The 12728-nt window shown below is 39.6% G+C and overlaps 1 protein-coding gene across 5 annotated transcripts in view; it reads left to right on the forward strand.

The window, feature by feature from the left end:
* The first annotated feature begins 207 nt into the window (after positions 1 to 207).
* AP1S2 (adaptor related protein complex 1 subunit sigma 2) overlaps positions 208 to 12728 on the forward strand; it is a 35584-nt gene continuing 23063 nt past the window's right edge. For 2 of the 5 annotated variants that reach the window (XR_002328374.2, XM_021007391.2), the window contains exons 1-2: positions 208 to 317; positions 3152 to 3330. Coding sequence is in view for 4 of the 5 variants with exons in the window: in XM_021007391.2 (XP_020863050.1) it covers positions 315 to 317; positions 3152 to 3330 (182 nt within the window). In the remaining variant the exon portion in view is untranslated. Of the gene's footprint in view, positions 318 to 638; positions 793 to 960; positions 981 to 3151; positions 3331 to 12728 lie in introns of those variants that run through there. The other 3 variants (XM_021007390.2, XM_078146092.1, XM_078146093.1) reach the window with 3 other exon arrangements.

Genomic DNA, 12728 nt, shown 5'->3' on the forward strand with positions numbered 1-12728 from the left:
CTGGGTGCATCTCTAGCTTTAACGATCATTAGTGGACCGCTTCCTTCCCTTCCCCATCTCCCAGCTTGGAGCACGGTTTCTCCCCCCCCCGCCCCTCCACCAGGGAAGGAAACAAACAAGACAGCGCGCGGCCCCAGGCGAAGCCCGGGACTGGAGGAAGAGGAGCTCGAGCCCGCCTCCGCGTGGCCGCGGACTGCGCTAGTGCGCAGGCTCGGCAGCAGCGGGGTGCTGAACCCGAGCAGCAGGCTACCTCATCTCTTCCCAGTCAGAGTGCCCGTACAAGTAACTGTACAGCACTCAGCCTACTCTGCGTTATGGTACTACTGGGGCGGGGGAGAAGAGGAGGGAAGGGAAAGTGCACGCACATACGCCGCCAGCCGGTTAGGTAGTGAGAGGGGCTGGGAGGGGGAGGGTTGTTGGGGGAGACTCCGTCAACGAAGCCGTTTCCGGGTCACGTGCGCCCGTTTCCGGCGACGAACGGTGGAGCGGCGCAGCCCACCTGCTTTGTAGCGGGGGGCGGGGAGTGGTGGTGGGGAGATCCGGGAGCCGGTTTCCCCGTTCAGCTTACCCCGCCCCCTCCCTCCAGCCCCCGCCCCGGATCCCCGGGCTCCTCCCTCGGCCGGCCCCCGGGGCGGGGCCTCCCCCGCCCGGCTCTCCCTCTCTCTCTCCCCACGCCCCGCCTGCTCGGCTCCCAGACGCTCGGAGGGGGCTTTTCACTTGGCTGCTGCTGCGGGCTCCGGGAGCGGCGGGCGGCCGGGCGGCGACGGCGCTTCCCTCCCGTCTGCGGCCACAGTAAGTGTGCGCGCGGGGGGGACCCCTCGTGGGAGGGGCTGTCACGTGGCGGGGGGAGTGTGGCCCCCCGCGCCCTCCTCCTCTCCGCCCCCCCATCGTAACATTCTCTCCACTCGCGCGCGCGCGTGGGTCTGGAGCGGAGACTTCCCCGAGTGTCTTCTCCCCTCCCCGTGGACCGCGCCCCTAAGGTGACCCACGGGGTGGGGACACGCACCCCCTCAAGTCCCACATCCCCCACCCCCCGCTTTCATCCCGGAGAAGAGATGGGGAGCGGAGGCATGACTTAATTCCGTTCCCTGTGGGGGGGTTGTTGTGTTGGGGTTGTCTCGGGCACTCTTGCCTGGGGGGCAAGCGGAGTCGCTTCCCCTAACTCGGGGTCCCCTCCCGGCGCCCCCACCCTGGCATGCGGGGATTCCCTTCTGTCAGCTCGCCCTCTCCCGGCGGGCTGGCAGGTGACGGATTGTCTCCAGCCGAAATGGACTTTTGCTGCCCAGGGATGGGGAGTCTGGGGGACCGGGGGAGGGAGGAGAGGGAGATTTGTCCTGGGTAGGGGTCCGCGCCGAGGGGACGGAGCGCGGCCGCCGGGGCCATTGTCTCTAACGTTCCCCTTTCACCCTCCTTTCCTGGATATCCTGGAGCATCGTTTTTGGACTAAAGGAAGAATAGGAAAACAACTATGACTCTAAAAGCGTTTTTGTCATTAGTCTTCCAGGCAACACTGCCCGCCCCCCTTAAAAAGAAATCTCCCATCTCCCTTTTGCTCTATTTATTTACTTAAGATCACAATGAAAGGGGTTGATTTCACAGGGGCTTGAGGTGTAATGTTTTCTGAGTAGGTATAGTACCAGTTTGTCAGGTAACTTGTTTTATAGAAGTGGTTTATTTAATGTGTTAAGTAGGAGTACTGGCGAAGTACTCCCCTCCTTCCCTCCAGCTGATAGTCTACACTTTTCGTCTCAATTCTGCAAGATCTAGGGAAATGGAATCCATTCTCTTCCAAGTTCTGTAGGCGCTTGGAGATTTGAAAGGGACCTTTCGTTTCCTTTTACGAAAATTGCAGTATTCGTTTGTGAGGAGCTTTGAGAACCATGGAAAGGTGTACAGCATTTATGTTATTAGCCCAATGCTTGAGTCACAGGAAGCATTAATAAATATGTTGCAGTGCCGTCCTCGTTTGTGAGGAGCTTTGAGATCCTTGGAAAAGTATTTATATTAGCCTAGTGTTTGACCCATAGTAAGCGTTTAATAAATATATTGCAGTACTCGTTTGTGAGGAGTTTTGAGATCCGTGGAAAAGTATTACTATTATTAGCCCAGTAACTGACTCATAGAAAGCGTTTAATAAGTGCTTAAAGACTGTTTGACTGTGTGTTTTGTTAAATGAGATAGAATTAGCTTAGGTCTTTAATGGGTCGAATAAGATTAGCCCAGGCAAAAATGTAAGATATCTTTGGTTTTTTGTGATTTTGAAAATTATTTTTTACAAAATTGAGATAGGGCCTATTTCATACCAAAAATGTATTTTAAAAAGTCAACATTTATGAATGTTAGAAAAAATCCAGAATTACAATTGTACCTGAAATGTTAACATTACCCAAAAAAGCTGATGATATGTTGAAAAAGTACATATGAAATATATTTTCATGTATTCAGTATTTCCTTATTTGTAGTTTAAAAGTTAAATTTAATTAAAATAAGCTTTCCTGAAATAATACATTTTTAAACGGTCAAAATTTTATTTGCAGACCTTAACTAAGCACACAAATATCAAATACTTTAAAAGATAGCATTTGTATATATGTAACTTTCATAATATAGCCGTGCCCCAGCTTGGCACAGTATGTATTGTTTTGAATTTTTATAAAATGAATATGGGAGCAGAAATTCAATTTGAAATTATGGTTGGTCTTTCATATTTTTTATTTCTGTTAAAAGATACCAACTGAAATGTAATTTGTCTTGAAAAGTGCCTTCCAGTTGGGACAAATAAGGTATGAGAAGAGAAAACCAGCATGTTTTACCACTACATTAGATGTCACTAAAACATGTTATTCTTTGCCTTTTTAAAGCATATTAAAGGTGACAGTTCCCTGCTCTAACCACGCAATATTTTATTTTCAACTATATTTCTGAGTTTGTATCAGAGTAGTGAGTGTATGTATGTGTGTGTGAGAGAGACAGCTCTGTGAATGATTTATTTTTTAATTTAGTGTGGATATCGTGGTAATCATCTTTCAATTTACTTTCTCTCTGCTGTTATAATTGAGCTTGTTGAAAACTACATTGAAAAAATGTAGCTTTATCTCAGTGTGTAGAACCAAAGACCTGAAAGTAAGATTTGTTTTGTTTATTTTAACAGATGCAGTTTATGTTGCTTTTTAGTCGTCAGGGAAAGCTCCGACTCCAGAAATGGTATGTCCCGCTATCCGACAAAGAAAAGAAAAAAATCACAAGAGAACTAGTTCAAACAGTTTTAGCCCGTAAACCCAAAATGTGCAGCTTTTTGGAGTGGCGAGATCTGAAGATTGTCTACAAAAGGTATAATTTTCATTTATAAGAAAATTGTAGTAGCAGACCAAATTTTAGTTCATGAATGGTAGTCAAATAGGAATGAAAATCAACTAATTTTGAGAGATGACTTATTTGGACAGGTATACAATGAGGAAGATTAAAGTAGATTTAAAGTAATGAAACCTTAGATAAAGTAAATTATAGTCTCCCTCCTTTGTTGACACAAATTGGAATGACAAAAATCAGGAAATACTTTTAGTAGATGATTCTTTCAAAGTTTAAAAATAACTTTAATGGTGTGTATACTCATTTATAAATTTATTAATTTTCCACATGTATTAACTTTTAGAAAAAGTAAATAATCATAGCACATTTAAATAGCATTTTAAGAGTTGCAAAGCACTTTTCCTCAACAGTCTTCTGAGGTAGGTAGTACAACTATTATCTACATTTTGTTGAGGTTTTTGAAAAGACATACCTTGCTAATGATAATATAGCCATTAAATCTCTGAGATGGGATTTGAACTCAGGTCTGCTGACACTACTATACACTGTGTAGTCTAGGCATTTTAAAAAATGTCATCTGGTTAGTAAAATTTGAATAATAATTTTCATTGAAAGTAACTTAATTTGTTAAGAAAGTCAGAGGCACCAGGTTCTCCTAGACATAAGTGAAATACTGAGTATCAAATGTGAACCCCTGTTTGTGTTTAAAGCCTTTCAAAATCTGCCTGTAATTTACCTCTCCTGCTTATTATACATATTCTCCCTTCATGTACCCTTAGATAGGTCCAGCCAAACTGGCCTTGCTTTTGCTCACATATAGCATTCCAAAGCCTGCTTCCATGCCTGTCTCTCCCAGCCCCCCAAAATACCTGGGATTCACACTTTTCTCACTTCTGCCTCTTGAAATTGTGCCTTTCCCGATCCCTGCCTGGTTGCTCATGTTTCCCTCCCTGTCCCCTGAAGAAAAAAAATCTTTTATATATTTTATCAATACTTAGACATACATATTGTTTCCCCCATAGAATGTAAACTCATTGAGGGCAAGAACTTTTTTGGCATTGTAATTACAGTGCTTGGCATAAAAGCAAGCTGATCAGTTGAGACTGATTTTTGTCACACATCTTATGTCTATACCTTTCAATTCATATTGATGTTTAAAATTCTTGTTTATTTAAAACAAATAACAAAGTTAATGCACATTTTACAATATCAAAAATGTGGCAAGTTATGAAGTAGTTTCATCATATGAAGATGTTGAAGTTTGATCTCAATGAAATAGCAGCTAAAAATTACTTTTTATAACAAGATGAGAAATAGAGTGTAACATTTACTCCTGTGGAGAGTATGGTAGTCTTATTTAATTATATTGAAATGAAAGTAATATTTCTTATACTGTAAAATAAAGTATTTTTTAATCTATAGACTTTGTTTGATTTGGGACATTGACTTTTCTTCACCCTGATCTTTTCCTTTAATAATTTCATTGTTATATAGCACAAATAACTTACTGAGCAAAGGAAAAGGGAAGTATTTCAGTATCAGATAAACATTTTGTAATATGAAAAAAAACTGATAATATAAAGTTATGAAATTAGAAAGGGAAGAAAAGGTCAATTTTCTCCATTCCTTCTCTATTTTTTAAGCATTTAAGACTGTAAAGAGGGGGAGGAAAGGAAAACCGTATACATATTATTTTGTAAAAATTGGATTGGATTTAATTATCAGTTCTGTCCTTTTGTAAGTAGTATAATTTTAATATTTCTTAAGAAAGAATAGAACTTGGAAATGGAAAGGAACCTAGAAATCATCCAATCTATTACTTCTGCTTCCCAACTCAGTGTACAGATGAGGAAGCTGACACCCCTGCAAGCTGTTTTGTCTTAGTATCCCCAGGCCTAGATTACTATATTGCCTTAATAAATGTTTGTAGAATTACATTGTTGAGATTTGCCCAAGTTATAAAGAACTCGGGTCTCTTTAATACCAATCTAATGCCCTTTCCAAATAGTTTGGTCTTATTAATTACAATATTATTGAGGGTTAGGGAGAGAGCACCCAATTGAATGTGTAGCCTGTGGTGTGAAAATTCATTCAACCCTTCATGTTCACCAGATAGCCAGTGTATTGTTTCTATGAGAAGTTTATGAAACTTGAATAGACTAATAGTTGGATGTGGGATAATATAATATATATTCCATGAATCTAAAAAGCAAAATATTGGTAAGTTGAAGAACTAAATAATGATAGATGGAGGGACAAAAGAACTGAACTCAGTTCATATGTCACTGGACTAACTGAGTAAACTTCTTTATCTTATATTTTAGTTTCAAATTCACTGGCCAAAAATCTCATTCATTCATCTTCCTCTCCCCTTCTCTTCTATCCCTCCCCCATTCCTTGCCTTCCCATTACCTGATTCTGTTAATGGTGCAGCAATCAAGCAACTCTTGAATTGGAATGCAGTAGAAGCAACTCTCATTCACCTCATAGCCATCCTTCTTTTCTCTGTCACCACCCTAGTTTAGGCATCCTGTACCGTTCACCTGCAACAGTTGTAATATTCCTCTGTCTTCCTTTCCTACACCCAACCTCTATCCAGTTATTGTTTACTGTAGCTTACCTGAAATAAGACTTTTTAAATCAAAATAATTCAGTCCTAGGAAGGTATGAACTACCAAATATGCAGAGATCAGAGTTATTCTTATCATCAAGCAATCTCTCTTAGCTATTCTCTAAATCTTGTTTCTTTTGCTCTGTATCAGTATCCTTCATCCTGAAATTTCCTCATGGTCAGACATTTTTAAGGAAATTTAGTTGGTATTGTGGCATTATGGAAATATCACTGGATTGAAGTCAGGTCAAATTTAAATTCAAGTTATGTGTCTCCAGGTTATTTTATCTTGAGAATTGGCTAAGGAATATTGTTTTGATATTCTTCAGTAACAAAGATTAATGAAATACCAGTGGGTATTGGGAAGAGTTTAGCTGCACTCACCAATAGTCAGCTGATATTTAGCTGACTGTGGAGAAGTCATGTGTTTTGAATATAAGAATAGGCACTTTCAAATGTACTTAGTGCCAGTAATTAGAGTAAGCCTTAATCCACAGTGCTAAAAATATTCAACAATACCTTTTTTCCTTACTTATCTTTTGCTGATTTTATTTCAGGTTTAGATTAATAAATACATGCACTAAATGAATGTAATGAACTCAATTTAATTTTTTAAAAGGTATTAAGGACTGATAACAATTGTTCTTTTTGATTTATCTTAATTTTTTCTCCCTAAATCAGTGTCCATTTTTGTGTTTTTCTTTCATTACACTTTTTCATGTCATTTTGAATATATTTTGTCTTGTATCCCCAATATCTAGCAGAGGGCCTGGCACATAGTATTTGCTTTTAGTAAATGGTTGTTGGTCAGTGTTTTATTTTTTGGTATGTTGAGCAGACATTTTTCTCGTCTCCCTTCCTGCCTTGGAGTATCCCTGAAATTCTGTAGATTCTCATGACCCTACACATTCAGAAGTACTTTTTTTAGTAATTTTGAAAAGACAACATCTATGTAGCATTATGAAATTGCTATGTTGATGATCTATGACATTTCTATAGTGCTTTCTTACAACCACCCTGTGAGAGAAGTGGTATAGTTGTTTCCATCATACAGATGAAAAAACTGAGGCTTGCAGAAATTGAGGCTTGACTCAAGCACACATGTCTAGTAGAGGATAGACTGGCATCTAGATCTTCTTGGGTATTTAGGCACAAGGCTTTTTACATGTTTCTAAAATGTTTTATCAGAGTCCAGTAATTGTTATTCACATTTACAAAAAGCTCCTTCACATTATAAATTGTTTTCCTCACAACAGTCCCATAAGGTAGATTTCCTTTTATATGGATGAGGAAATAAGTTTAGAAAGGGTAAGTGACTTTTCCACGGTCAATGACATGGCAAGTGTTGGGAGTCAGGACTGAAACTTGGGTCTTCTGATTACAAATCAAGTGTATGCTTTAATATGCCACTATGTTTCTTGGCAAAAGAATTACATAATTTTAGCTGAGAAAATTGGTCTCCTAATTAACTTATATTGGAATAAAATAATATAATAACTTATATTGGAATAAAAACCAAGCTTATTTTACCCCCGAAATCTGGTCATTCTGGCACATATTTCTATCAGTTGCATTTCTTGTAAACCTACTCTTTTATTTTTGAAATCTTACTATTAACTTTATCTCTTCTCTTTCCTTCACTTCCCACATTCAGTTAGTTATCAAATCTTATGAGTTCTACCTTTTCAATATATATTTTGTTATGGAAATAGCATAATTTGCTTTGCTGCTGCACCTTAAGACCACAGGACCTTTTCATCTAATTTTATATATTGTCTCCCTATTAGAATGTGAGCTCCTTGAAAGCAGGGTCTGTCTTGCTTTAATGTTTGTATCCCTGGTGCTTAGCATAGTGCTTTACACATAGTGAGTAATAAATGCTTTTTCATTCAATAATTATTGCCACTAACCAAGTTTGGACCCTCATTTCTACCAGCCTTAAGCAATAACCTCCTAACTGGTCTTTCCTTTTCTTTTCTGGCAGCATTGTGAGGAATGGTGGAGGTTGGCGGGGAGAAAGAGAGAGTCATCTATATGCATGAATTTAGTCATGTCACTCTTCCCCAAACCATTTCAATGGCTCCCTGTTGTCTACCTAATAAAATCCAGACTCCTTATGCTGGTATTCATAGCCTGCTCCTACCTTTCTTTCTAGTCTTCTGATTATTGCCTATCTGTCCAGCCAAAAATAGACTACTTGATTTCCTCTGTACATATCTCACACCTCTCCTCTGCTTCTCTGTTCATGGTGTTCCTTATGCCTGAAGTACCCTTTCCTCTAGCTCTATCTGTTGATACTATCATCCTTTAACCTAGTGCAAATGTCATCTTCCTGAGACCTTCCATGATTCATCACCACTCCTAATTAATATTGATTTCTCTCCACCTACATTTTACAATATAGGTATTTGTATGTTTCCTAACATTTTATAGACTGTCAGCTTACTAGGGGCATGAATAGTGGTAGGCTGGACCTGACTGAGGAATGGAATGAAGTATGACATTTAATCTAGCACTTAATGAAGAGAAGTTTATTTAGCTGCAGTATGGAAAGAGTATTCAGTAAGTATATAGCATGGAATGATGGGCATATTTCCCTGGCTCTGTGTTGGCTATGCTGGTGCACTGGTCAAAACTTGAGGGAACTCCTGACTTCTCATGCTGGTTCTTGTACTTAGGCCACCAGGAAGCTACCTTAACAGCCAGGGCCTTGGCCAGTTAAGTCTCACAGATGGTTTCCATACCTGTTAAGGAAAGGATAACCTAGAGCCTTAAAATATCCCTAACCTTGAAAATGAAGAAAATAGCATTGGAGAAGGAAAATAGAAACAAACATGGAAATAGCAAAAAATACCACAAGCAATGTAATAGCCTCCTGAAAGAGTGAGGGAACATCACAGAGACTGAAGACCAGAAATCCCAGGTTTTAACTCTTCACTTCAGAAGGACAAAGTTTCATGTCTTAATGATCTGGTCCATGTGGTGGATGATACCAAATTTCTTCAGTTCACAGTGGCTTTCTTGATGTAAATGAAAATGAATAGGAGCAGATGACAATTGTGGCACAGTTATTGATTCTCATCTTGGGTCAAGGTCACCTGTAGTAAAGTTGTTACCTTCTTGCATGCTGCCTGTGCCAATTCTGGGATCTATTTTGAGAATCTCTATGTACTACCACACTCTCAGTGTTCTCAGGGCCACCAATCAGGACCTCTCACTCCCTAGAACTGCCTTGGGTGTGGGGTAGACTACTGAAGCTTTTCTTCTTTAGAGACTCTGCTGAGGAACTGTCCCTCATTCCATGGAGGATAAGTAGACACTTTTCACCTACCCTTGTCAGAAAGCAGGCCAGCTTCCAACAGGGCCACTATTTGGTTCTCTCAGTCTTGCCTGGGAAAGAGATTGTCCAGTGGCCACTGGGTACTAACTGTACTGGTACTAAACTAGTTACTGTAAGCAGAGGGTTATGCTAGGCCTATCTTTGCCAGTACTCACTCTGCCACTAGGCATGTGCCACTGTCTGCCAGTGCTTAACTGCTTTTAGGCCCTGGGGTGACAATGCTATTTTCTTGTGTTCAAAGTCTTGGGTCCTAGGTGCTATCCCTCTGTGCTGGAACGTATGCCAAACCTGTGCCAAAGTATGAGTGCTGCCCCTGCTGGAGCCTGAGTGCTCTTCCCTTCTCTTGTACTATATTAACCAAACACTGTTGCTATGGATGCCATTGTTAGGATCTAAGGTAACTTCCAGTACGTGTGCCCTAGCTGCCATACACATATAGTTGCCATTCCTACTAGGAAAGGAGGAGATACCCAGAACCTTTGGTAGGACCTACACTATAGGGACCTTAAGTCCCAAGGAGAGAGAGTTAAAATTCACAGGAGCTAAAGCAGAAGCTATCTGTCCTTTTAAATTGATATACCCCCTTCTCAGCAATTCAGTTCAAGTTCATTTGGAACATTTGTCCCTGTCACCAATTCTAGAAGTCTCTGGGGTCCTGAGGTGGTTCAGGCATTGTGCTTTCAAGTGCTTCTCCCAGTGCTTTGCATTAAAAATTCCCCTCAAAACCCCCTGGCATAATTGCAAATGGTTTCCCAGATGCCACATAAAAAAAATTCCAAATAGTTCCTTCTGCATAATTCTTAAGTCTAAAATTTTCATTAATGGAGGGCTCATGCCTACTACAGTTGGTGGTGTTGGAGATCACTGTCACCCTGAAAATTGGAAATTAAGCAAGTTCAACAAATGACACTTTACAATGTTTACTATCTTCAGGGCACAGGTTTTAAAGACGTCAGAGTACATTCACATCTGTTTTTAGATGAAGGCTCACAGACAATTGCCTTTCTGATCCCCTCTGGCCAATGTGGATGCTTCATACTATATAGCCAGCACTCCCAGAAGTACGGCCAGAACCATGAAAGCCACAGGTTGCATTCACCTCCACTCAAGGCTCACTTTCACATTGTCCTTCCTCTACTCCTAATCTAATCCTGCCTGTTATTGCCCAAATTGAGGTTGGGTTTGATTTAGGCTGGCCTGGTGTTTCAAATTAGGTATTGGAACCTGACCATAGACCATCTGGCAGTTAACCAGAAAAAAAAAATAAAGGTTTACTTAGCCATGGCATGGAAATGATATTCAGCAAGGACATCTCCCAACTTCCTTTATGTTGGCCATACTGATGTATGTGTGTGTGTGTGTATGACATTAAGGAAGACATATATGTCTTAATGATATGTATATAGATATTTGTGTGTACATATGTGTGCGTGTGTGTGTGTGTGTGTGCATAGGTCTCTTTATCATTTGGGAGAAGCTGCTGCTGCATCTTAGAAGGAATCATAAAAAATACCATTAGTTTTCTCTTCTGATTTAGAGCTGGAAGGGACCTTAAAAGGCCATCTAATCCAACCCCCTTATTTCACAGAAGGAAACTGAAGCAGAAATGTTAAGTGACTTGACTAGACTTATCCACACAACTATTAAGTTTTGAAATCAGGATTTAATTCAGTCTTCCTGAATCCACATCCGGTTCCCTATCCACTGCAACACCTACTTGTCTCTGATCCACTCAGGAACATGTTTTACTCAGATCAGAAAGATGCTTGAAGCTTTCACTGATTCTTTTCTTCCCTACTTCCTCCCTCAAGGGAAAAAAGTCAGAAATATTTTATTCTATTTTTGAGATTTCTGATATATATACACACGTATATTTTAACCTCTTGTGCATTTAGCACATTTTAATTTGTGTGTTTTTATCTCTTCTGTTCTGTGGTAAGTTTCTTGAAGACAAGGGCCATGTTTTAAACACTCCCCACAGAGCCTAGAACATAGACACTTAATAGTCAAATATTTAATTGGATTGAATCACTGAAATTTTAAAACTGAACTTCCAGAGTATAGGATTTTAGAGTTGAAAAGGGGCCTTAGAAATTACCCAAATTTAAGGAAGTTGAGGTCCAAAAAGGTTCAGGGGCTTTCCTATAAGATGTGAAAATAAAAGTATCACAAGATTGAAAGAACAGACCTTAGAGGACAATTAGTCCTATACCCTCCTTTTACAAATGAGGAACCGTAGCCCAGAGAGATAAAATAGTTTCTGTAAGGTTACAACAGAAAGTAAGTGGCCAAGCTAACACTTGAATACTGGTCATCTGATTCCTAATCCAGAGCTCATTCCAATTTATCACAAGGTCTGCCCTGTCATAATTTATTTAGCTTCTGTGTAAAGACAAGGCACTGTGATGAGTGCTAAGTATATGAATATACAGAATATATAATGTACAGGTGATATTAATTATATATATTACCCAAATTCAGCTAATGTGCAAGATGGGCTTCATCATTTTTAGATGATTTCATACAGAGAGAAACAGGGATATATGTATATCTAAAGACAGCTGATGCCATATATTAATGTTTATGTATGAAATCTTGAGCATCGAAGTGCTGAGGCCCTTTCTGTATGTTACTTAGATTTAGATAACATGCATGGCAAGTTTAAAGATAATCTTAATTAATTTTCCAAATATTTCTCTGCCCATATTTATATCTGAACCAATATGATTTTACATTAGTCTCCTCTTATTTTTTTTTAACTCTGCTTCTTTCCTCAAGCCTAAGTCTACATTAATTTCTTTTTGTGCCATTTTAATTCTAATTGAAGCAATTTGATGAGTTATGTAGCTTATAACACAGACCTGAGACCCTTAATGACCTCAGTAATTTTTGCTTTCTTGTTATTGGGATGATACACTACAATTTTGAATTCTCATTCAAGGGGGAGGAATATAGGAATATCACTACATTATGCCATCTCAATAAAGGAATGACTTCTATAGTCCTGGTGGGTCTGGAACCCAACCTACAGCAGTGGGGACAAAGAGAATGTGCAGGCAAGACAAGATGTCTGCAGCTATAGGAGACCATGGGAACTCTTTATCTGTCCAGGAAATGATGGGAAATACCTGAATTTTTGTTTAGGTACCTTTGAATCTATTAAGAATTCTAATAATTCTATTATTCTGTTAGTGTGGAGCTGAAAAGTGGTCTGATTAAACTGTTGTGGTCTGTTCAAATAATAGATGTATCTTGACCAACCCATCATTTTAGAATCCTTTCAAAACCCACTTTGCAATTGGGATTTACCATCTTTGTGAATGAAGTTCCATCTAGAAGTTACAAATTCCCAGGTACCTGGGTGACAACTAAGGTGTGTCTGCTATAATAAAAATTGACCCCCACTTTCACAAGTCATATGTGGAATTAAATTCTTTATTTTTAAAAAAACAAATTTGTTCTGTATTT

Source organism: Phascolarctos cinereus, unplaced genomic scaffold, assembly GCF_003287225.1.
Source record: "Phascolarctos cinereus isolate Bilbo 61053 unplaced genomic scaffold, phaCin_HiC Scaffold_726;HRSCAF=1367, whole genome shotgun sequence".
In the NCBI taxonomy this organism is placed as follows: domain Eukaryota; kingdom Metazoa; phylum Chordata; class Mammalia; order Diprotodontia; family Phascolarctidae; genus Phascolarctos; species Phascolarctos cinereus.